Genomic DNA, 27,082 nt, shown 5'->3' with positions numbered 1-27,082 from the left:
CCTGTGTGTTCAGCTTCTGCTTTAAGGAGTGCAGGTTATGCAAAGCTGTTGCTGATACAGTGATTTGTTTTAGGCCATTCATAGGAGAGAGCAAGAGATGGAAATTTAACACATCTTCTCACAAAACCATGCTGCACGTGAAGCATGCCAACATTTATACGGATGTAGGAGCTGCCCTGCCTACTACAGCCACAGCTGACCAGAAATTCTGCTTGTCTCTATCCTCAGAGATAGGTCCATTACAGTAAGGACAAATTTACACTTCCCTTTTATGATTTCAAAGCTACTATACATTTATCATTTTTTTTTCCAGAAGTTATTTCTGGCTGGGTATGATGGTGCATGCCTTTAATATCAGTACTCTGAATGTAGGGGCAGGTGATCCCTGAATCTGAGGCCAGCCAGGGAGACACAGTAAGATCTTTTTCAAGAAATAAGCTATTTCAAATCATTTCTTTCTTTCTTTGAAGACAAGGCCTCACTACGTTACCCTTGCTAGCCTAAAAAAATCACTATGTAGACAGTCTATCCTCAAATTCACAGAGATCTGTCTGCCTCTGCCTCCTAAATACCAGGATTAAAGGTATGTGTTACTGTGCCTGGCAGTCCCCCACCCCAACCCCACCCCAGTTTTTCCTTTTTTTAACTGAAAAAATTCATGGAGCTGGAGAATGACTCTATGATTAAGAGCACTAGATGTTCTTCCAGAAGACCTGGCCTTGATTTCGAGCAAGTTCACAACCATTTGTAATCCCAGTCCAAGGCGGCCTGATGACTTCTGGCCACCATGGAGATCAGGCATGTTAAAAGTGGTGCACATACATGCATGCAGGAAAATCACTCTTATACATAAAAATTTAAATCTATGGCATTTACTTATTTGAGTGTGGTGTGGTGTGTGTTGGGGATGGGGGCACACACATGCATTAGCATTTCACTGTCGGACATTTTGAGGTCACAGGTTGGGAGTCAAGTCTCTTCTTCTACCATGTGGGTCCCAGGTATCAAGCTCAGATCACAAAAGTACCTTTACCCACTAAGTCATCTCTCTGGCCATTTTCAAACAATTCTATCATCTTGTAAAAGTAGATTTCAGAATATTCTCAATCTTTCATATGACTGAGAAGTATACTTATACATTTAGATTTTGGACATACTGTTTCATTGTTATTTCTGGTTATCAGTATATAAAATCTGACCTTGAAACTACTTTTTCAACCCAGGCTGGCTTCAAACTCAAGATTCTCCTACCTCATCCTCTCAAGTACAGAGGTTGTAAGCATGAACTAACAAAATCTAGCATGTTAGACTTGAATCAACTTCTGCTTCTTTTTATTTGTTTGTTTAGTTTTCTTGAGACATAGTCTCACTATGTAGTCCTGGAATTCACTTCCTAGGTGCTGATTAAAGAAGTGTCTGGCTCCAGATTCTGTATGGCCTTAACCAGTGTTTTTTGGTTGCACTTTACAAAGCGTTAATAAAACATACAGTAAGAAAAGGATGAAGAAAAAAAAAGCTTGGCTGTGGTTGTGCATGCCTTAAATCTCAGCACTCAGGAAGCAGAGGCAAGAAGATGTCTATGAGGTCAGCCTGGTCTATAAAATGAGTTCCAGGACAGCCAGGACAACACAGAAAAACTGTCTCAAAAAAAAAAAAAAAGGAAAGAAGAAAGAAAGAAAAGGAAGAGAGAGAGAGAGAGAGAGAGAGAGAGAGGAGAGAGAGAGAGAAGAAAGAAAGAAAGAAAGAAAGAAAGAAAGAAAGAAAGAAAGAAAGAAAGAAAGAAAGAAAAAAAAAAGAAAACAAAACAAAACAAAAAAAAAAAGAAAAGAAAAGAAAAGAAAAGAAAGAAAAGAAAACAAAACAAAAAAAAACAGTGACTATAAGGACACTACCTGGCTTCAGTGCTTTCTCTAAGCCTTTGTAATAGGCCCAGTTTTCAGGGTTCCGTTCTTGTAATCCTCTATAAACATCAGCAGCATCTTCCAAACGACACAGCTGCAACAGAAGTTCCCCTATTTAACAAAAAGACAATAATTAAAATACCCAAGGAAATTTTCCCACAAAAATTCTCTTTAAAGTCTGGTTTTGAATTAATGTTTGACAGTGGACAGTGTTCTCCCGAGTTCCCAGCGTTCTTATCCTGCTTCGAATGATCAAATAAGTTACTACTATTTTCAGTATTTTAAAGCAGACATAACTTAAGTAAATTTGTGAAGGGTCTTTCAGAGTGTTGTAAAAATTAAGACTTTGAACCTCAACATGTGGCTGGGTTCTCAAAGTACATCTGACAATAATTAAAGACATTTTGTTTGCTCTTCTAACAAGACAAAGCTCTGAATACTATAAAACACCCTACAACGCACACAAGAGACATTCAGTCTTAAGAAGCCAGGCCAGAACACCAACAGAACAGCTGAAAAGACTAACCTATCACAACAAAAAAGGACGTGGTCTCCAATCAATCAATCAACTAACAAATGATTAAGAACTATAAAGCTCTCTTTTTCTCAGCCTAGGAATAAATGGTAGCATTTGGAGACATTTATTTAAGGACTATTTTTCTCTGTGTAGCTTTTTTCTGGAGCTCACAAGAACTCACAGAGATCCAAGTGCTGGATTTCTACCTTTTCTATCACAAAAGAATCCAAATCGTGTTCCTTTCCATCTAGAATTTATGGTTTTTCTATTTTTTCAAAGAAATTCAGATAAACCATAAAGAGATCTGGGAATTCTTTCTGTTTTAGTTTATTTTTGTTGTTGAATTTTTTGTTTTGGGTTTTTGTTTTTTTGTTTCTGTTTTGGGGGAGAAGGGGTCCGGTTGACAGGATCTTGCTCTAGAATCCAGGCTGGCCTCAAACTCCTGACCCTGCCTTAGTCCCTTCAGTGTAGGATTGTAGGAGTGCACCACTACATCCAGTTTCCTCTACATATTTTAGTAAGGACTCATTTATAAGTATATACTACTGGTAATAAAATCTGGCATACAGTACTTACACTGTAATTTTTCCAATGAGTTATTTCTAAAATAGTTAACCTTGTTTTGTAAAATTACAATTGTCTCCTGTGTTTTGACCAAATCCTGTAGTGATTTCTCTTCCTTTTTTTTGCAGTACTGGGAATTCAAACTCAAGGCCTCATACGTGCTAGGCTAGTACTCTACATCTGAGCTATATCCCCAGCCCTGTATTATCAATACAAGGGTTCTTTACAGAGTGAATGCTCACACTGGGTGTTAGCCTAACCCTGTAGTCTCAATTACTCCCAGCTAAAGAATAAGGACCACTGAGCCCATGGGTTTGAGACCAGCCAAGAAGACAAAGCATAGCCCCCTTTAAAGACAATGAAAAATCAAAAACAAAAACACTTCACCAAAGTCATTTTATTAAATAAATTTTTGTGGATTTTTCTCCTCAATCAACAATGTTCATCATTTAATGCATATTTTCCTACATCACAAATTATTCAAAATGCATGAATGATAAACCTATTTCCTTATCAACAAGCTGAATTATATGCAACTGTCAGCAGCAACTATGAATTTTCAGCCCACCCTTGGCTATAATTAAAAGTTAGTTTTTAAAATACCTTTGGTTTCTTCTACAGCAAGTTTATCACAAATTTGCTTTTCATAAGTACAAAGATGTTCCAAGGCTTCTCTATAGAGACCTGCTTCCCGAAGAACTTGATTTTGATATAAAAGGAGTTCACTATACTCATAATCCACTTTATCAGGAGATGTCTGCATGTAGATATAAGGAATGCTAACAATAAGAATTTTATTTTTGCATTAGAAAATTATTTACACACCCCAAACAAAAAGATACCTTGTTAACAGCAATACTTTAAAAATTCCTAAATATCTGTTTATGAAATGTTAATAAAAGCTTATAATAAATTGAATATAATAACCCACAAGTTCAGATATACAATAAATAAACGGAAAGAGGAAAATCTGTTAGCAACAGAATGCAAATAAAAAATCTAGAAGAAAATGATGCAGTCAAGGAATCCCTACTTCACAGCTCCAATTTTAACAGCTGAGCCACGCAGTGAATGCTAAAGGCTAGTGGTCAAAATCTGATGACAGATGAGCTGTTTGGTCTTAGGTTGTTCATAAATAAAAAGTAAAACAAGCTTACAGTTGCAAATACCGTGTTAACAGCAATAAAATGGAATGGATAAATTATATACCAGTTGCTTCTCTGTGGATTTCTGTGAGAAGTGCAGTTTTAACTAACAACTGAGGGAAGGCAAACAAATCCAAACTAAGGAATGTTCCAAAAACATTACTGTATGTTCAGCAAAATAATTAATAGCAGAAAATACAAATCTTTTTTATTTATTTATTTGTATTATGTGCACTGGTGTTTTGCTATGGGTGTTGGATTCCCCGGAACTGGAATTACAGACAAAGTGTGAGCTGCCATGTGGGTGCTGGGAATTGAACCCAGGTCCTCTGGAAGAGCAGTCAGTGCTCTTAACCACTGAGGCATATCTAAAGGCCCAGAAAATACAAATTATTTAAAATTATTTCATATAGGCTTCAGATAAATGATCACTACATGACAGTTATGCCTCCAAACCAAACAATGGAATTGAAAAAAATTGTTAGAAAGAAAAAAAGTAAGACCATTTTCACTATGTACCACAGCTTAAAAATAACTCTAATTTTGATAATCTGTGATACCATCTGTAGTTATAACAATTACAATAATTCTTAGGAGCACTGTGAAGTACGTAAAGAGTATGTCTGTAATCATTAAGCACAGATATTAACTGTAAACATTTTAAAGTACACGTACCACACGTTTTACCATTAAATACAGGTGATTCCTATAGATTTTCCTACTACTCTTTTAATCGTGAACAGTTTGAAGCTATTTCCAAATAAATGTTAGCTAAACTAGATAACCTTCTTTCTTTTAGTTATACTTAAAATCAGACACAATAAACTGGCTTGTTATTACCTGCTGTGTTTTCCTAAATTCTTCTAAAATTTTTGCTGCCATTTCATAGTCTTCTAATAAATGGTAAGCAATAGCATAACCAATCCATGATGCTCTCTGGGCAGGTCGAAGCTGAAGCAATTGGTATCTTGTTTCCTTCATGGGGTAGAAAAACAAAACGTACACTTAGGTTTACAGTTAAAGCAAACGCTTCTCCATTGACTAGCACACGAGGCCCTGAGTTTAGTCCTGGGCCCCAAGAAAACAAAAGATCATATTAATTTGCTTCATAATTATTCCTTCTGTTAACACAATTCTGATAACTATTTTAGAAAAATTTCAACATCTAATATTATATAATTGTATAAAGACAAATACATTGAAGCCTCCAGTTCTAATCTTATGGTATTTTTCTTAACTTGAGACCAGATATCCTTCTTTATTTCCTGATCTCCTCAGCAAAAGCAGCAAATGAAATTCTTTAGAAAGTTCACCCCACGTATTTAATTAAGGCATGTAAAGAAAGCAGCTTGCAAGCACTACCATGAAGAAATAGAATATTAAAGAGGAAATAATAAACCTACTACTGATTTAAGGGTTAGACAGAAGTTACTGAACTGTATTAAATCTCAATGAATATAAAGAGACAAACAAAAAATTTAAAACTAACTTTACAAAAAATGACAAAAGACTACAGTTATAAAATACTAATAGCAACATTCTACCTGAGTATTAATGTTTAACAAAATAAGTAACAACATACACAGTAGTCCTACTCTATCTCAAAACAAAATGATTTGTTTTTAAGATATAACTATTCGAATCACTGGTGTAATCACTAAGGGGAGCAGTTAGTTCAATTTCTTTCAAAAAATGGAAAGAAAAATTGATTTACCAGAATTTATTAAATGTTCTAAGTGACAAGATTTTTCTCTTGTGATAAAGTAAAAAAATAACTATTTTACTTACCCTATAACCCTCAAGATCTCGCATTTGAATCTGTAGTAGGGAAAGATCTCTTAAGATCTGAAGATTGTCCTTGTCCCATTTCAGTGCATTTCGGTAGCACTTAATGGCTTCATCATATTTCTTGTCTGACCTCTGAAGAAGGCCATAAACATGCCAACCTAAAGGAACTTAGTTAAGGATATAACCTACATGTCAAGAAATACTATTCCCAGACAGGTGTGAAAGCACATGCCTTAAATCTCAGCACTCAGGAAGCAGAGAGAGACAAACAGACTTTTGTTGAGTTTTAGGTCCGCCAGAGGTACACAGTGAAACCTTCTTTCAAACAACAACAACAACAAAATATTTTACACATACACACCAAACAATCTCCCAAGAAATCTGAAAAGCTAACATTTGTAAATTTCTGAATGTAAACAGGGGCACTGGGAAAGAATACACAGATAAAAGAGAATTTAACAAACAGAAAAGAACACAGCATTTGAAGCCAGACAATTAGGTCTAACCTGCTTTATTAACACTATAACCTCAAAGAAATTAGCTTTATCTTGTTTCTCATTTACAAAATGTAAATAAAAATATCTACATAGCAGAGCAAAACAAGAATAACTAACTGAAATAATACTCATGAAAGTACTCACTGGCTGACACAAAACAAACACCAAGTAAATGTAAGGAACAATCTTTAGCATAGGAAGGAAAGAGAAGAACTAGGCCATGATGTATAATTATATGATATCCTGAAGGGCTTTCCTTTGACTAAAAGGTCTTTAGGATAATGCTTCTACATGGCACAAAGTTCCCAAAACTCAATCACATAAAAACCAAAACACTAACTTAAAAAAGAATTGATACATATTCTCAATAATTGGGATTTATTTCCTACATTCAGAGATCTTATAGTTTACTAAAGGAAACAGCTAAGCAAGGAAACTGACAATTGGTTATAAGAATATTATATAGCCAGGCATGATGATACATGCCTTTAATCCCAGCATTCAGGAAGCAGAGGCAGGTAGATCTCTGAGTTCAAGGACAGCCTGGCCTACAGAGTTGCAGCAGAGCTGAGGCCACACAGAGAAATCCTATTGAGAGAGTGAGAGAGTGAGAGAGAATGAGAGTGAGAGTGTGTGTGTGTGTGTGTGTGTGTGTGTGAGAGAGAGAGAGAGAGAGAGAGAGAGAGAGAGAGAGAGAGAGAGAGATATCTCTTATCTAGCATAAGCCCTTTTACTGTATCACTATAGATGCTCAATCCTACTACCCCTTTGGTCTTTTTTTTTTTTATTCTATCCTCTACTCTTTAAACCCAAAAAATAAAAACCAAAATAATGTGTCTTTAATCCTTTCTCCTAAACAGCCTATCATCTTCAAGGAGTTTAACTTTCTTAGAAAGTTCATCAGAGGGCTGGAGAGATGGCTCAGCGTTAAAGGCTAGGCTCACAACCAAAAATATAAGAAAGTTCATCAGAGAACTAGAGAGGCAGCTGAGTGATTCAGAACACTTGTTGATCTTGTTGTGGACCTGGGTTCATTTCCCAGCACCTATGTGGTGGCTCACATCATTAGTAACTCCAGTTCCAGAGGATCTGACACCCTCTTCTGGCTCCCAAGGGCACCAGGCAGGCATGTGGTATAAATGTATACATGCAGGCAAAAGATTCATACACATAAAAATTAATCTAAAAAATAGTAATTTAAGTGAGTTACATCTACTGTGAGTAAGTAAACCCACAGCAGAATGGGAGGGTATCTACAACTGCACGACTGAGCCCTGGCTTACCTTTCTAGCTCCTGATCACTCTTCTTGACACGCTTCTGCTTTGCAGGACTAGTGGTACTTCTTTGAACAATCCATGTTTTATATACACTCAAAATGTTCTAGTTAGGTATCTAGTACTTTCCTTCAACAGACTACACCTGTACTAACCTAATAGACTGCTGAACACTTGAAAATGTGCTAAATGACTCAGCTCTTAAATTATTCTAGCCACAAAGCAAGGACAGGGATCCTTATTAGAGACTGAAAACTACCAAAGTACATTTTTCCCTCATACATTTCTACTCAAATACAGCTCTTATCAACCCCTGTGGTGGTATTCTAATTGTACTGAAATGTGATTTTGATTGTATGTTAATAAATAAAGTTGCCCGGGGGTCAGAGCTATTAGAGCCATAGACAGAGTGCGGCGGTGGTGGAACACGCCTTTAATCCCATAGATCTCTGTGTGTTCAGGGATACAGCCAGCATTGGAGACATATGCCTTTAAGACCTAGGGGGCTGTACATTCAGACAGTGACGAGGCAGTCATGTGTTTGGGTTTACAACCAATGAGAAGGCAGAATGACTAGAAAAAAAACGATTTACACACAGGAAATAGCTCTCTTTCGGGAAGCTGGGACAGCAGGAGGAAGGGTGAGATTTTAGCTCTGAGCTCTGACCTCTCGGCTTTCTCTTTTACATTGTTTCTGTGTTTCTTATTTAATAAGACTGTTGGATACATCTACAAACCCCTTAACACAAATTTTGTTATATATTTCAACATAAGTCACCACAACCAGTAGAGTATGAATATCCCCATTTCACAAATGAGGAAACTGAGTCATAACAGAAGAGGCTGAGTAGGGCTTTGGTCTAAGTGAAGTTCATCACACACTAAACCTATACTTCACCACCTCTGCTCTTACTCAATATAGTATAGGTTCTTTAATATTCCTTACACTATAGCCTCTCTAAAGTTATGATCGTGGTGAATGAAATCACTGTCTTGGACCATTTAGTCTGCTATAACAAAATACCTTACTTAAACTGGGTAATATATAAACAGAAGAAATCTGCTGTTCATACTACTTCTGAATACCCATTATCTAGTAAGTCTTGCTTTCCTTCATAGATGGCATATGCTAACTGTATCCTCATGTGGCAAAGAGGCTCTTATATGAAAGTACACCCTACTCACTTTTTAAACAACCCTACCTCCTAATATCATCACTCTAGTGACTAGGCTTCAACATGTGAATTTAGAGGGATAAATATTCAAGCCATAGCAATAGCCCCTCCCAAAATAAGAAGAGCTTCCACAAATACAAGTTTATCTAACATGTATTGTTAAAATGCAGTGGTGACATGAAAAAAAGCTCCCTGAATCATGACAGTTGTTTTCAGTTTAAGAAAAAAAAAAAAAAAAAAACACTTCCTCATGGTAAGATGCATCTACATTTCTTGACTCAGTTTGCATTCTTATATCAAAACAGCCATTCAATCTTTAAATACTTTTCAAAAGGATACACACATGACTCTTCAAGTCATTTCTCAAACCTCTGCGAACCAATTCATAAGCTTCTTCCTTTTTTCCCAGACAGTTCAACGTTAATCCTTTCATAGCCAGCGTTTCTGGTTTAATAAGAAAAAAAAAAGAAGTAGAAGAAAGTAATCAATAAGAAATAGCTATAATCTCAAAAACAACCAGCACAAACATTTCAAGATTAATAAGATGTTTCCAGGCTTGTACAGAATTAAAATATTTTCAAAAACCAACAAGACAACTAAGCAAAAAACTCTATATTCTGTTCTTGCAGATATATTCTGTTCTCATCGATTTGTTTTTTAAATGAATAAATGTAAGATAAAACCTAACCGGGTATGGTGGCATCTGTCTTTAATTCCAACACTCAGAAGGCAGAAGCAGACAGACCTCTTGTAAGTTTGAGGCCAGAACATACATCTACATATAAACTTTGCTGGTTGGCTAGGACAACATAGTGAAACCCTGTCTCAGAAAGAAAAAAAAAAAAAAAGATAAGAACATAAAATGCACCAACATCTGACTAGGCATACTATCTAGTAATAATCATTCTACTGGCATTCTTAGGGAAATTCACGAGATTGACTATATACCTATTCCTTTAAAATAGGAAATACTTTCTTGAAAACAGACTTCATTTTTATGAATGTAAGCTGTAGGAAGGCTAAATCAATTCATTAAGACACACATAAATTATCTACAGTTCTGATTTTGTGGGTTTATGACTTGTGTATTTGTATGTGTTTGTATGAAGGCACTTGCATGCACCAGCACATGTGTTGAGGTCAGAGGAGAACCTTAGGTTTCTGTCCTTGCTTTCAATCTTGTTTGAAGCAAAGCCTTATTGTTATTTGCAACCGTGTATGCCAAAATAGTTGGTCTCTCAGCTTCCTGAGATTCTCCTGTCTTTGCTTCTTATCACCCATAAGTGTACTGGGATTACAAGGGTGCACACTGCCTTTTCTAGCTTTTCTTGTGGTTTAGAGGAATTTCAACTCAAGATCTTCATGTTTGCTTTAGCAAATACGTTACCCACTGCCACCTACACATCCCCTACATCTCTGATTTTCAGAAATTTATTATTAAGTCTTTAGGATTACTATGACGAATACAGTTAAAGATGTCAGAAGCTCACCACTTCCAATCACCAGTTTGAAAGCACAGGCGGGGAAAGAGGGGGCTGGTGAGATGGCTCAGTGGCACTGGCTGCTCTTCCAAAGGACCCAGGTTCAATTCCCAGCACCCACAAGACAGCTCACACCTGTCTGTAACTCCAGTCCGAGGGCTTCTGACACCCTCACACACATATACATATAGGCAAAATGCCAATGCACGTAAAGTAAAAATAAATTAAAAAAAAAATAGATTTAAAAAAAAAAAGAAAAAAAGAGTATTGTGGGAAATAGTAACTTTTCAAACAAGAAAAGGTATTCCAAATTTTTATAGTGCATAATCCTATGAGAGTTAAAACAAATACTGTGATTTGCCTAATTTTTAAAATCAAATTTTAGAACTATAGCGGGTGGTAGTGGCGCAAGCCTTTAACCCTAACAGAGGCAGGCTGATCTCTTTGAGTTCAAGGCCAGCTTGATTTACAAAGCAAATTTCAGAACAGCCAGGGTTACACAGAGAAACCTTGTCTCAAGAAAACCAAAAAAGAAAAAAAAAAATTAGAACTCTATATGGGAAGGAAAGAATACAGATCTGGATAGGGCCAGATGTCGTGAGCACCCATAACCCTTGCACCTAGATGACAATGGCAGCACGACCACGGGTTACAAACCAGCAGGAGCTCTGCTCTCACAAACTAACAAAATAAAGCCCTAAGGTGTCATCTCCCTAAAGTATCTCCAGTGAAGTTGTGATACTTCATATCCAACCTAATTTCAGTCTGCTAAAATATCAGGGAGATGTTCTTTCTTCCTAAAATGTTTTAGAAAAAGAGAGGAAAAAACTACTCTAAAATTATGAGCTATTACACTTTCTGATAATGAAACTATCATGATTAAATTAGAAGCTCCATTACCAGAACGCACACTTCAGCAAGGGAATAAAAAAGAGCCTACTATCCAGATAACAACTGAAGAAGGTTTTCAAGAAAAGGAGATCAGTGTAAGTCTTTTGACTCACTGTTTCCATCTCTAGACTGCAGCATGGTAAAAACCCAAGCATAGGAAATCATAATATATGAAGAGAAGGAAGGATGAAAACTTCAGAGTGAACGGTCAATCTCTCCTCAACACACAATGTCAATTCATTACTAATGAGTCATGGTTCCCAAAGCTATCGATATCAGACCCACAAAACGTTATTTTCCTTTTATTTCTTTACAAGTTTAGTCATATACTCACCAACTGTTCTACAAATATCTAATCACCACCATTATTTAGACAAAAGCTATACATCTGGCTGTAAATACAAATGTCTTAACCATGACTCAGTGGTGATGAGCTAATTAAGATACAACATAAATAAGAAACTAAAGGGCCATCTTCTGACAAGCTTATGGTAAAGAATAAAATTCTTCCAGCTCAAAGTTCTAAAGTAAAATTTTCTTATAAACACATTAATTAAAACAAGCATCCAGCCTAAATGGGCTCTTCCGCCTTTCTATTAGCTCTAGTAGAAGAGCTAATACTGAAAATAAAAAGAAACCAAAACTTAAATTGAGTGTGCTATCATTTTCTTGGTATTTAATTCAAAATTCATTATTAAATTTTATCTTCTCCTAAATGATCTACAGCTGAATACAGAGCAAAATAAGGGAAGCCAGACAGCCATTCAATAATGCCAAATCTAGTTAAAGGTACACAGTATTTGTCCTTACCTCCATGCTCTGCAAATTTGGGATTGGAAAGGATTTGCTTACAGAACTTCAATCCATTTCTATACTGTTTATGTTCATAACATCTCTGTCAAAAAAAAAAAAAAGAAAGTATGTCAGTTTGTCAATATGCAGAAATTTTCCAAGTTCATTATTAAGTTTTATGCTATTAAGCAGAATGTTACTCTCAGATTCTTCTAAGTCCCACTAAATGGTCACCAAAAGGGGATGAAGATGTAATTCAGTGCCAGAGCACTTGCCTACAATACCCAAAGCTCTATCACCAAAAGTTGAAAGGCTTAAATACAAAAAATTAAAAGCAGAACAAAATGAAAGATAGATCTGAAAAAGCATAAGCTAATTTTTAAAAATCTAGTAACTGAGTCAAAGGAAAAGTAAGTATGATTTAAAAGGGACAGACCAGGCATGATGGTGTACACCTATAATTCCAGCACTCAAGAGGCAAAAACAGATGGGTACTGTGAGTTTGAGGCCAGCCTAGTCTATATAGTGAGACTCTGTATCAAAACACCATACAAACAACAACAACAAAGAAAGGAAGAGAGAGAGGGAGAGGGAGAAGGAAACAGGAATTATGTTTTTATATTACACTTTCTAACCAAGGTAGTCTTTTAAGCTAAGTGGACCAAATAAGTACATGCCAAATGACTGAAAAGCAGAACCTTCATCACAGCATATTGGGGTGTCATAGAGAAAGGGAGTAGAAGAAAGGAAAACAGGAAAGGGGCAGGAGAGAGGAGAAGAAAAAAAAAATCACAGGAAAAGGACTTTGATTCCAAGTCTATTTTGTCAGAAATAAATATTGCTACACCTGCTTGGTTTCTAGTTCCATTTCTTGAAATAACTTTTTCTGGCCGGGTGGTGATCCCTTTAATCCCAGCAATCAGAAGGCAGAAGTAGACAGATCTCTGTGAGTTCGAGGCCAGCCTGGTCTATTACACAGAGAAACTCTGATTTGAATTCCACCCACCCACCCCCGCGCCTCAAAAAAAGAAGTATCTTTTCCCATCTTTCACACTAAGACAGTGTGCTTCTCCTCCAGTGAGATTTCTCTTAGACAGCAAACAGATGGATTCTGTCTTGTAACCTGGTCTGCTGATCTGTGCCTTTTAGTAAGAAACTGAAACCATAAGCATTCAGAGCTATGTATTCACACCTGCCACTGTGTTATGTTTGTATTGATACTTTCTTAATCCTTATCTGCTTATTCGCATTCTAGCAGCACTTTATTTATCCTTCTTGTGTCCTCTAGGATGTGCTTATCTTTCTCTCCAATGTTTAGGATTCCTTTAAATATTTTCTCTGGTGCCACTAAATGGTCTTAAGTAAATTCCTTTAGTTTTTGTTTATAATAGAAAGTGTTATTTTTTTTTCCTTCAATTATGAAGGATGACTTTGCTAGATCAGCAGTTATTGTCTTTCAGACTTTGATATATATTGGTTTGTGCCCTCTGGATTTTCAGAGCTTCTATTGAGAAATCCACTGTTACTCTGATGGATTTGCCTTTATGGATGACTTGAAATCTGTCTCTTGCAGCTTGCAAGCTTTTTTTCCCCCGCTGGCTTTGAGACAGGGTTTCTCTATGTAGCCCGCTTTGCCCTGGAACTCACTCTATAGACCAGGCTGGCCTCTGCCTCCCGAGTGCTGGGATTAAAGGCATGAGCCACCAGCACACCATGCTAGTTTTCATTTTCAACCTTTGTTCTGTATGCTTACCATAGAATGTAAGGAGGCTCTTTTCCTGTCTTTTCTGTTGTGGTGAATCTTATCTATCTGGCCAGCTCTTTCCCTGGGTTTTATGCATTTCCTGCTGTGATTTTACTGAATATGTGTTCTATGCCTTTAACTTGAACTTCTCTCATCTACGCCCATGGTGCCCAGATGTCCCACCCATCTAATACACCGTACTCTATTTTATTTGTGCCACTGTCTGACTGCTCTAATTCCTCTTCCTTGTCTTCAAGCCCTCCTATTCTTTCATTTTGCTTTGTTTTTTTCAGACAAGGTTTTTCTGTGTAGCCTGGGTGTCCTGGAACTTACTATGGAGGCCTCAAACTTAAGAGATCTACCTGCCTCTGCTCCTGAGTGCTGAGATTAAAGGCATGGGACACCACACCTGGTATGTCCTCATATTCTTAAGTTATTTACTCTGTAAGTGAAGCTTTCTAGAATTTTTTTTACTCAGTCTACCTTTTCACTTCCTAAGTTCCATTTTTTTCAGTATTTCTGTTCAATTCCACTTTCAGATTGTACTGGTGTCCTTATTCACCTGTCTGCTTCTGTTCTCTTTGAATTGATTCAGAAATCTGTGTACTCTGATTTTATTGTCTAGTCTCATAATCGTTCTTTTCAATTATTCAGATTCCATCTTACTCTCACAGAGTATACTACTGTAGAATTAGTAATTGTGAAGTCTTATGTTCTGATTTTCCATGTTTCATGTGTCTCCATAGTGAGATTTGGTGGTTGGCTGGATTTTTTACTTAAATCACACTGTTGTTTCAGTAGAAGTATTTGCAATACTCAAGAGGGACTGGATTATAGTAAGGCAGAGTTCCTCCCCACTGGACTGCAGGTGCAGCTCATAACTAAACCCTCAGCTCACAATCAATGCACTAGGCTTGCTCTGTAGTATTTCTTTGAGAATACAATACCAACCAAAGAATAGTCTACTATGGAAATACAGTAAACATAAAAATCCATCCCTTCAACTCCAATCATTTGGAAGGGAGGTAAAGGACAAAAAAACCAGTATAATGCATGCTAAGATACTCATTAACTAAAGTAAAAATGGAAAAGATACATACAGATTAAGATTAGTATTAGAGCAACAGATAAAAAACAGAAGACCAGCAGTTAAACAAAATGGAGAGTAACAAAAAGAGGAAAGGTGGGACTAGAAAGATGGCTCAGGGAGGCTGAAGAGATGGCTCAGTGGTTAAGAGCACTGGCTGTTCACCCATAAGACCCAGGTTCAATTCCCAGCACCCACATGGCATCTTACAACTGTATGAAGCGCCAGTTTCAGGGGATCTGACACCCTCATAATGGACATATATGCAGGCATAACACCAATGCACATAAAATGAAAATAATAAATCATTTTTTTAAAAAAGAAAGATGGCTCAGTGGTTAAGAGCACTTGTTCTTACAGAGGATCCAGGTTTGACTCCCAGAACCCACATGACAATTAACAACCATCTCTAATTCCCGTTCCTAGGAACCAAAGCCCTCTTGTGACCCCTGCAGGTACCAGAACCCATGTGGTGCACACATATATGTATAGGCAAAATATACACATAAAATATTTTTTAAGGGCTGGAGAGATGGCTCAGAGGTTAAGAACACTTGCTGTTCTTCCAGAGGTCCTGAGTTCAATTCCCAGCACCCATATGGTAGTTAACAGCCATCTATAATGAGATCTGGCTCCCTCTTCTGGCCTGTAGGGATACATGCAAACAGAACACTATATACATAATAAATAAACCTTTCAAAAATATTTTTTAAATCTAAAAGAAATTTTTAAGAACAAAATGTGAAGAATAATAAAGAGGAAGGGAGGTAATAAGGTAGATCCAGCTAAAGAAAGGATAAAAAGAGAAAGGCTGGAGAGACAGTTCAGTGGTTCAGAGCTCATACTGAACTTGCAGAAAAGCTGAGTTAGGTTCCCAGCATCTCCACTGGGCGGCCCATAAGCACCTGTAAACCCAGCTCCAGAGGTATCCAATGTCTGGTTTCCACAGGCACCTGTACTCACCTCTCCTTGTCCAACCCTCCCCAAAAAATATTAATAAAAAACAAAAATAAAAAGTCAGGTGTGCCGGGCAGTGGTAGCACACACCTTTAATCCCAGCACTCAGGAGCCAGATGTAGGCGGATCTCTGTGAGTTCAAGGCCAGTCTGGTCTACAGAGCAGATGCAGGACAGGCAACACCAAAACTACATGGAGAAACCCTGTCTGAAAAACCAAAACCAAAAATAAATAAATAAATAAATAAACAATAAAGATTTTTAAAGAGCCAGGTGTGAGGCGGGCAGTGGTGGCATCTTTAATCCCAGCACTGGGAGGCAGAGGCAAGTACATCTCTGTGAGTTCAAGGCCAGCCAGGGCTATTTCAGAGAAACCTTGTCTTGGAAAAAAAAAAAAAAACAAAAAGCCAGGTGTGGAGGTACACTTTAATCCCAGCACTTGGGAGTCAGAGGCGGGCAGATCTCTGTGAGTTTGAACCAGCATGATTTATATTGTGAGCTCCATTTGAGCCAAGGGTTACATGGGGAGACCTTGTCTCAAAAACATAAAACAAAAACCTTAAAAACAAAGTCAGAGAGAGTGGAGGGGAGGGGAGATAAAGGAAGTATAACCAAACAACCTTAAATGATATCAGCACTCAGCAGGGAGACCCATTCCTAGTTCCAGGATAATCGGTGTTTGGGGCAGGACAAAGCCAGTTCATTAAACTGAAGCTAGATATTAAATAAAGCTGCCTGGCACAAGATGTACAAGATTAAGCCAGTCAGCACTCCAGCATGGAGAGGAAAGGGATTTACCAAGCCCCACATCTAGCTGAGGAGCAGCAACTAAACACCACTAGGGGCCATGATAGACTAACTATGCTCCAGTGCACAGGAGCAGCACTAAGTGGACTCAGCTGGGTATGAGAGGGAAGGGGGGGGAGAAGAGGAGAAGGAGAGAAGGGAGGAGTGAGAGGAGAGAGGAGGGGGGAGGAGGGAGAGGGGAGGGGAGGGAGAGGGAGAGGGGGGGGGGAGGGAGGGAGGGAGGGAGGGGGAGACTATGATAACCACAGGAAAAGTGGGGATGGAGGGGGATACAGGACGGATTGAAGGAGTTGCTGAGGGAATATGTATGATCTAAATATATATTAGATCATTGTATTAACATATAAAATTAGCAAAGAAAGAATAACATTTTTAGAGAAGGAAAAGAGATTGAGGTAGCTGTACAAACAATCTATGTGGTCTGAGGTGGTAAAAGTGTGGCTCTGCAGTCCCTTGTCAGGGAGCAGCGTGAGTTGATCCTATTTCGTGCAGTCAACAGGGAGCCAAGTCAATCCTCTCTCTTTCCAGTTCCCCACTTAGGCAGGGCACAGACACTATGCCTGTCTTTGTCCCAATCCTCTGGTAAACAGGGTACAAATGGTGGAACAATCTCTGTGGTCCACCCAGGTCTATAGCTCAGACCAGGTTTCTACTTCTTGGGCCACTGTATAGTTCTCAAAAGCTATTCCCCTTTCTTTACCCAGAGGCATTTTATAGACCAGGTCTTAAGGTGTCCATGACACCTGCTCTGCCTTCTCAGACACGCAGTGAGGGACTTCTGGCTCTAAGTCACTACATGAGAAGTATCTGTTAGCAGCTGTTGGGACAAAAAACAGCACGGACTGTGGTCTTGGAAGTGAAGTAAATCCCCTTTTTCTGCCTAAGAGCATTTTATTTTCCTGACTGCAGTTTAGGGTGGAAAAGCATTCAGCAGTGTCACAATCTGAGCAGCTACAGAGTGAGAAACTGCTTAACAGCTAGACTCTCTCAGAAAGGGCAGCACACAGAAGTCAACAGATACAAGCTTTAGAAATGTCCTTAGGAATCTTTGCAAGTCCACACCACACTTAAGCCATGGAAAGGACAACTCCAAAGCAGTACAAGCCTACAAAGCCTATCTGTCTACCAAGAAACCCTGCCTCAAAAAAATAAAAAAATAAAGACAATCATGAAAAGAATAAGCTAACGCACACCCTCTCCGCCCCCGCCCCAAAAAAAACCTGCCTGCCAAAACAAAATCCTATTAATAAAGGCAACAGGATCCACACAGTCAACTGACTGTCCATTGTACCTAAAGTTATGAAGGGAAGGTAGTACTACTAGAAACAGAAGTACGTAGGAAAGTGACCCAGAGCCTGCAAGAGTAACAAATTAATGGCCTCACACTCAGAAATAATGAAGGCAGCAAAGACTTTCAAATAAGTTTCCATTATATAATACCTAAGAATTAAAGAAAACCTGAACATTTCAGAAAATAAAAAAACTTCAATAAAAAATGGAAATCCTAGAATGAAAACTACAAAAAAAAAGTTACTTATAGAATCTAAAAACATTACAGACATCACAGTAATGTTGAAGCCATTGTGATTATAAAGACACTACAGAAAACTTGAAGCCACAGTAATAGAAACTATCTAAATGGAAGCTTTCAATAGTTCAAAGTAAATGAAAAATAGCATTCCAACAACCTGTGGGAACAATATCAAGTATAACTCATATGCAGAGAAAATAAAGACCAAAATGAATGAAAAAACACCAAAACTGGGCATGGTGGCATATTTATAATCCTAGCTTACAGAGTATGAGGCCAGTATAGGCTACAGGAGATCCTGCCTCAAAAAAATGAATGAATGAATGAATGAATGAATGAATGAATAAGAAGCAACAACCTTTCAAATATTAAATAACTTAATATTAAAGCCAAGTGCACAGAACCAAGAATCTTAACAATTTTCAGGCAAAAAAAAAAAAAAGCAAACTAAAGTTCTATCACAATCCAACTGCTGGAAAGGACAGACAAAAAAAAAATTGCAAAAGCACTGGCTATGGGAGCACACACCTTTAATACAGATCTCTGAGTTCGAGGCCAGCCTGGTCTACATAGTAAATTGTAGTCCAGCCAGGGCTACATAATGAGACCTTGTCTTGAGAAAAAGAAAAAAAGGAAGGTAGGAAGCAAGCAAGCCCAAGAAAATAATAAAGGTTTACAGAGTGAGTTCCAGGACAGCCAAAGCTACACAGAGAAATTCTGTCTCAAAAAAAAGTAAAAGCAATCAAGGAGGAAAAAAGCCTATTACCAAAAGTTTTAATTATCTCAGCTTATACCTTAAGAATAAAAGCAAATTAAACACAGAAAGCAGTATAGCAGTTGCACGCCTTTAGTCCCAGCACTTGGGAGGCAGAGATGGGTGGATCTCTGTGAGTTCGAGGCCAGTCTTGTCTACATAGTAAATTCTAGACCAGCCAGGGCTACATAATGAGACCCTGTCTTGAGGGAAAAAAAAAAAAAAAAGAAAAGAAAGGCAAGAAGCAAGCAAGCCAAAGAAAATAATAAAGGCAATGCAGTCAGTAAAATGAAAAGGGAAATATCAGAAACCAAAAGCTACTTCAATAACAAAAAAATGAAGCAGTCTCAAAAAGTACACCATACGGTAGACTAATCAAAGCCCAAGTTCTCTAGCCAGAGGGTGAAAAGAAGCACCACAACTCAGAACAGACAAAAGAACTGGGAAAGGCAACCATACAAAGTTGTTTATGAACTTGTAGACTTACTTCTAAACTCTGCATGCCTGGATCTGATCCTATTTACGTTGAAGAATTTGAACTGGAAGAACAGTATGACCATGAGGCAGGGAGGAGCATATGAGGAATAGACCCAAGCAGAAACATGGTTTTCAAAAATGAACTGACATTAGAATAACATCCCATTAAGAGTTAGGCCTTGCAGTTTGAACCTAACTGATCTGCTAACAAAAATCATCAACATTCTCCACTCAACTCCAACAAGACTCAGTGGGAAAAGTAACCTTCAAACAGGAAAATCTCAACTTGGTTATAAAAAGGTAGTAAAAAGAAACCATGTAGAAGTGAGGCATCAAATTAAGACTTACAGAGAGTGCCCACAATCTTTTATGCCATGACTGAACAAAACAGCAGTATGGTGCCTTGAAAACAGGGCATCAAAACCCACAATGTGGGCTAGAAAAATGGCTCAGTGGTTAAGATACTTCCTGCTCTCACAGAAGATTTCAGTTCAGTTCCCAGCACAACCCATATGTAACCCCAGTTTCAGAGGATCTGAAGTTCCTCTTCTGACCTCTATGGGCACTGCACATACTTAACATACATTCAGGCAAAGCACTCCGGCATATACAAAGTAAGTCTTAAAGCCAGGCATGGAAGCTCACCTCTTTGATACTAGCACTTGGCAGGCAGAGGCAGGCAGATCTCTTCAAATAAGAAGCCAGTCTGGTCTCAGCCAGAGCTGTTACACAGAGAAACCCTAACTCGGGGGTGGGGATGGGGGAACTTAGGCTAGGTATGTTGGTGCATGCCTTTAATCTCAGCACTGGAGACAGAGGAAGGCAGATCTCCCTGAGTTCCAGGCCACCCACAGCCACACAGTGAGACCTTGCCCCCAAAAAGAAAAGACCCACTAAAGTAAGATTTAACAGTCAAGACTATTTTACAGTATCCTTTTACTCTGAAGAGACCTTAAATCCCAGCTGTTGGAAGTGACTACAGCTCCTGCCTGTCAGCATTTAGCAAAATAATTTTAGGAACTGATCTAAACCTTTTAACCTCACAATTGAGTCTAGCTCTGTAAGATTTGAGTTTCTCCTCTCCCACCCTGCTTATTTCAACCAAAACATCTTTGTTCTTTTAGCTGTTCCTTATATAAAAGCGTCTCCTTAATTCTCTGGACCACTCTCTGAAGCTGACACAAAGTTCCCATATTTTAAAAAGCTTATCAAATTTCAAAAGGAAACTGAAGAACTGAAAATAACATCTTCTAATTTTTCTAAGTATAGTTTATAAAAATGTTATTAGTATTTCATAAAATAAAATGCATCTTAAAATATATTTTTTTTTAAGATTTATTAATTATGTATTCAGTATCCTGCAGGCCAGAAGAGGTCCCAGATCTCATGACAGATGGTTGTGAGCCACCGTGTGGTTGCTGGGAACTCAACTCGGAACCTTTGGAATCACAGCCAGCACTGTAACCACTGAGCCACCTCTCCAGACCCCAAAATATCGTATTTTTGGAGACAGTCTCACTATAGAGTTGGCCTAGAATTCAATATTTAGAGCCACCTGCCTCTGCCTCTTTAGCCCTGGGATTAGGTGTGCACCACTGTCTTGATATTTCTAAAGCAACAAGTATATAGTCCCAGAATAATATAGAAGGATCTGTGGGAATTTTACACCAATACTTTTCTAGGATGATGGCATTAGGGAGTCTTTTTTTTTTTTTTTTTTTTTTTTTTTGTCTCTGTAGGTAGGTTTGGAGCTCAAAAGTGAAAAACTACAGATCCAATCTTACTAGCAGCAGAACTGAGAGCTACAGCTGTCACGGGCTTTCTGGCATACATTCCTACTCATGTATCATAAAACATGCCAGATTTCACCAGGCCTTTCTTTCTTTTTTCTTTTGGCATTAAATTATGTTATTTGGAAGAAGAGTCAAAAGAATACGAAAGAAGAAAGGAGGAGGAGGAGATGGGGTGTGGAGGAAGAGATTGGAGGCTCAGCAGTTAAGAGCACTGGTTACTCTTCCAAAGGTCCTGAGTTCAATCTCAGCACTCAACTCATATGGTGGCTCACAAATGTCTATAACTTTAGTCCCACAGGATCAGATGCCCTCTTCTGGTGTGCAGATGTACATGCAGACAAAACACCCATATGCATACAGTACATAAACAAATAAATCTAAAAAAAGAAAAAGTAGGGGCTGCAGAGACAGCTCAGCGGTTAAGAGCACTGGCTGTTCTTCCAGAGGACCCAGGTTCAATTCCCAGCACCCAAATGGCAGCTCACAACTGTCTGAAACTCCAGTTCCAGGGGATCTGACACCTTCACAACAGACATATATGAAAATAGAACGCCAATGCACATAACATAAAAATAAATTATTTTTTTAAAAAAGTAGTTTAAAAAAAATGTCAGGTGTCTTGTAGTCATAAGTATAGGAGAGCCATTGCTGATCTCACCAGCTGCAACACCTGCACTTTGCCAGGGTAGCACAATAGGGCCAACATGGTTAGCACAGGTGTAGGTAAACCAGCCCCAAAACTGTGACCATGACAGAGTCATCCCCATTTCCCATCTGGTGGACCAACCCTTCAGCTGCCCAGGCCCAGCCCAGACCCAGGGTTATGACTTGGCCTGTCCCAGCATCCACCCCATCTATGATCTGCTGAAGCACGTGAAGGGACCTGACCCACAGACCCAAAGCTGCAGGATCTCCACCACACAGGATTCCAGCAGGATGTCCAGGAGGAGTCCTAGTGGGGGCCCAGCATCAAATGTGTAGTGGAGACCAGGGGCCTTGAACCAGACCAATGACTCTTTGTAATGAACACTTGCAAGTAGAGATGTATGGACAAAGGAGTATACAGAATGATTGTTGGCTCGCACTGCAGCTTCTATGATGATTTTAATTCCTTCTCTGTTGTTCTGCTCTTTTGGCGGGCCCATCACCCAGCTAAATAAATCACAAATAAATCACACACAGAGGCTTTTTCTATATTTTTTTAAGATTTATTTATTTATTATGTATACAGTGCTCTGCCTACATATATGCCTGCAGGTCAGAAGAGGGAGCCAGATCTCATTACAGATGGTTGTGAGCCACCATGTGGTTACTGGGAATTGAACTCGGGACCTCTGGAAGAGCAGCCAGTGTTCTTAACCACTGTGCCATCTCTCCGGCCCCCAGAGGCTTATTATTAATTATAAATGCCTAGCCTTAGCTTGGCTTCTTTCTAGCCAGCTTTTGTTAACTTTAAATTTAATCACATCTTTGGCCTTGGGGCTTTTATCTTCCTTTATTCCTGTATACTTTTTCTTTCCTTCTTACTCTGTGTCAGGCTGTGTAGCTGGATGGCTGGCCTCTGAAGTCCTCCTCCTTCTCTCTCTTCCTTCTACTCTCCCTCTTTCTTTTCCTATTCAAACTCTCTGCCTGCCAGTCCCGCCTATCCTTCCTCCTGCCTTGCTATTGGCCATTCGGTTCTTGATTAGACCACCAGGTGTTTTAGACAGGCAAAGTATCACAGCTTCACAGAGTTAAACAAATGCAACAAAAACACAACTTAAAACAATACTCCCCAACATTTCCCTTTTTTTATTTTTCTCATTTTATTTTCTTCTCTTGAAATTGTTTTATTGGGGGGGTTGCAGGGACAAAGGGCAGATTCAAAGGCACTGGGAATGAATGGGATCAAGATACATGATATGAAAAACAGAATAAAGAGAGAGAGAGAAAGCAAGCAAGCAAGGAAGCAAGCCCTGTGTGGTGGTTCAAGCCTTGTGTGGTGGTGAGCCTTGTATGGTGGTGCACGCCTTTATCCCAGCAGAGGCAGGCTGATCTCTTGAGTCCCAGACCAGCCTGGTCTACATACAGAGTGAGTGAGTTCTAGGACAGCCAGGGCTACTCAGAGAAACTGTCTCAAAAAACCAAAAAAAAAAAAAAAAAAAAAAAAAAGGGAAGGAGGCAGAGGGGGAGAGAAAGGGAAAAGGAAAAGGGAAAGGGAAAGGCAAGCCAAACACAGTAAGTGACTTAGAAAGCTAAGGAATAATGAAAGTGAATTTAAGGCCTGCTTTGGCTTCAAAATGAGTTCAAGGTCAACCTAGAAAAGAAACAGAGAAGGGCAGATGGGCAGGAGGGCTAGCTAGCTGAAGTGGGACTTATGATTTCTGCATAATATTAGTATTACCTACAAAACTCAGAGTATGACTTAAAGTCATAATTACATGAAAAACTTCATAATTACATGAAATTTTTGCAAAAAAGGTTTGAAGAACAGAGGACACAAAATCATTTAATTCAATAGTTATATACACTTCGATTGGCTTTGAAAATTATAAATTTATAAACTCAAGTTCCATTTGCTTTTGGGATACCATCTTACAAGGACTCCAATTTGCAGTAAGGCTCCTTAAGGAAGGGAATGGCTCAGTTGCCTTTAGCCTACTGGCTATGGGTGGGATAGGACCTCTGTTGGTCTTTTCTGTGTCAAACACAGATTGCAAGCCCAGTGCCACTTTGAGATCTTTGGCCGCAGTTAATTGCAGCTCACACACGATTGAGCCTATATGATAATGAGTATTCAGAGACGGGTAATGCCTGGGGGGCCCTCACCAACCTAAGACAGAGCACCTGTGTGGCCTGGGCAGGCATCTCCATGACGGGTAAAGTGACCTGCTGACGTCCCATGCAACCTAAGTCAGAAGCTCATTTTTTTAGTAAAAGGGGGACCTGTCGTGCCCTGGCCCCCGTTTTGGGTAACTGTTGCCTTGCTTGCTGACCGTGATCTTGATATCCTCCCTATGCTAATTCCCTGATGGGTTCCACCCTCCTGAATGCTTAAGGGAAGTTCCTTGTCTGTGTATCCTGCATATTGGACGTTAACAGCTTAGATGCAAGATTGTAAAACATCGGTATCGAACTTCTGCCCTCCGGGGGTTCTCCCATTGTGCTCTAAGCCTGTATTTAAGATCTCCTCCCTCCTTCAATAAACGGCATTCGGCATTAAAAAAAATTATAAATATAACCAACAATTCAGTTATAAAGAACCTGAATTAAAGATTATTTTAAAGCCAATAGCACTGTTTTCAGGCAAAACATACAATAAAGATGAAGTCTAAGAAAAATTTTACCTTCTAATAAACATTCCATAAATCCTCAAAAAGAACTGTCCAGGTGGAGGCTGGACAAAAGCTCAAAATTAAAATGAGCTTACTGTTCTTGTCAGAATACAGCTCCAAGTCCCAGAACCTACATCAGACAGCTCACAACTGACTGTAACTTCACCTGTACACATGTGACACATATAAATTCATTCAGGTATACATATATCCTTGCATATACATAAACAGAAATTAAAATAAATCTTTTTAAAACTATACAGATTGTATTTAAAACAAATACAATCAACCACATGTTGTGGAATGATCTTTTTGTACACTGTGAAGATGTGTCACTTGAACTGGTTTAATAAAAAGCTGAATAGCCAATAGCTAGGCAGGATTTTTCAGGGCAGAGAGGATGCTGGGAAGAATAAAGGGGGAGATGCCAAGACACAGAGCAAGCAGCATGGGCATTACAAAGTAAAGTTTATTGAGCCACGTAAAAGAATGCAGATTAAAAGAAATGGGTTAATTTAAGTTATAAGAGCTAGTTAGAAACATGCCTAAACTATCGGCCAAGATTTCATAATTAGTAAGTCTCCCTATGGTTATTTGGGAACTGAAGGCAGGACAGAAGAAAGACTTAGTACAACCACAACTGACCATACAACATAAATAAAACAACTAAAAACCTGAATTTTCAGGTAAGTGTATATATACCTAAGACAAAGAAGCTTCAATGGCAACTGTCCAAAGAACAATACAGCAGGGTCCTACATACTACGCCTATAATAGCACCTGAAATTTGCCCTTAAAAAGAGAGGTCCCTTATCAGAGAGGAAGAATGGACAGCAGATCTGACACACAATAGTGTTAGCTTTGGCTACTGGGGAGTCACAAAGGACTTTGAACATCTGCTAAAATAAAGGTTACAGCTTTTTAGCAACACATAGCTTCAGAGAGAAAAGGAGGTACCTTACTTAAAAGGAAGGCTTGAGGGGGTGGGCCACCACAACTGCCTTTGAACCCAGCACTCAAGAGGTGGAGGCAGAGGCATGCAGATCTTTGAGTTCAAGGCTAGCCTGGTGCTACAGAGCAAGTTCTAGGACAGCCAGGACTACATAGTGAGACCCTGTCTCAAAAATATGTAAATAAATGAACAAGCAAGCAAGCAAACAAAGAGACACATACAATTTTTTAAAGTCCCATGTAAAGAAGAAAGTGGGAACTGACCCTCAGTGGCAACCCACTTCGGACCTTCCTGCTCTATAGGAGCACCTCTTGCCAGCCTTTCACTTAAGCTTTCATCTATAAGAAAACTCCTTCCAAGTCAGGCAATGGTGGTACATGCCTTTGATCTGAGCACTCAGGTGGCAAAAGCAGGCAGATCTCTAAGAGTTCGAGGCCAGAGCCTGGTCTACAGAGTGAGTTCCAAGACAGCCAGAGCTACACAGAAAAACCCTGTCTCAAAAAAGAAAAAGAAAAAAGAAATGAAAAACTCCTTCCTAAAACTCAGAGGAAGAGAGGAAGTATTGCCTTATCATACATTGGCAGTGGCAACTAAATTAAAAAAGACCATGAAGATGCCTCATGTGCTACTTATAAGAGGGCAAAAGCCGAGCTTAGACAGAAGAGCCCACACAAAAGCCATGGTCTCTACAATGCTGTTAGGCAGGGAACAGCAAACTCTATAGTAATGTTTGTTTTGAATATACACATTTGCTACACTAGAATTAATATATTAGAAGATGTTTTAATATCTTCAAATTTTGTGTTTGCTTTAGTGGGATTTCAACTGCCAGAAAACAGCCAGCTGAAACAAGTCCTGTGGGCACACACAGAACAGCACACTGCTGCAAAAAACATCAAACATCCACCAGCTACCTCAGTTCACCCTGTGTGATCTGAGCCAAACTGTGCCACATCTACCCACATCTGATGCTACCTTGTATCAGATTTCAAAAAACCTACCACTGAAGAGTAATAGGCAAACTATAATCCTTCGGATGCACCATTTAAATTACAGTATTTATGTATCTGTTAACTATTTTACATATGTAAATCTACCTTTTCAAAAGATTTATTTTCACGTGTGTATGGTCTTATATGATTGTTGTATGGTTCCTTGGAGTTAGATGCAATTTGTTAGCTACCTGAAGTGGGTGCCTGGATGTGAATTCAGGTCCTGTGATAGAATAAGCATCTTAACCACTGAGCACCTCTTCAGTCCCCATGTTTATCATTTTTATTAAAGTCCTATTTTGCTGTTACTGAGGACTTGATTTTTGAGATAAGGTCTTTTTATGTAGCCCAGGCTAGTCGGAACTTGGCTTCCAGAGTAGATTGCTGACATTATAGACGTACTGCCTTGCCAGACACATTTTTCCCACATACCTTGCAGTTTTTAATTCCAAACTCGCACAATACAATGTCTTTTAGGAATGTGCATGCCCTGATATAGATAGAACATATACAAAGCAATGAAAAAGATACTTCTAACAATGCAATTGCAAGAACTACCTATCTTAAAAATTTTAAAGAAATGTTACAAGGTTTAGACCCATAACATATAAAAAGAAAACCAAGGGGATGGATAAGAGCACTGACTGCT

The 27,082-nt window shown here is 38.7% G+C and overlaps 1 protein-coding gene across 1 annotated transcript in view; it reads right to left on the bottom strand.

Moving 5' to 3' along the window:
• Naa15 (N-alpha-acetyltransferase 15, NatA auxiliary subunit) overlaps positions 1-27,082 on the bottom strand; it is a 71,099-nt gene that overhangs the window by 31,751 nt on the left and 12,266 nt on the right. Inside the window, exons 2-7 of the mRNA XM_028873340.2 lie at positions 12,045-12,129; positions 9,202-9,306; positions 5,916-6,073; positions 4,968-5,102; positions 3,586-3,739; positions 1,893-2,012 (exon numbers count right to left, since the gene is read on the bottom strand). Coding sequence (XP_028729173.1) covers positions 1,893-2,012; positions 3,586-3,739; positions 4,968-5,102; positions 5,916-6,073; positions 9,202-9,306; positions 12,045-12,129 — 757 coding nt within the window. The remainder of the gene's footprint in view (positions 1-1,892; positions 2,013-3,585; positions 3,740-4,967; positions 5,103-5,915; positions 6,074-9,201; positions 9,307-12,044; positions 12,130-27,082) is intronic.

The sequence above is a fragment of the Peromyscus leucopus genome, chromosome 6, assembly GCF_004664715.2.
Source record: "Peromyscus leucopus breed LL Stock chromosome 6, UCI_PerLeu_2.1, whole genome shotgun sequence".
In the NCBI taxonomy this organism is placed as follows: domain Eukaryota; kingdom Metazoa; phylum Chordata; class Mammalia; order Rodentia; family Cricetidae; genus Peromyscus; species Peromyscus leucopus.
Note: the sequence above shows the minus strand (reverse complement) of the source record. Positions and strands in the feature narration are given on the sequence as shown.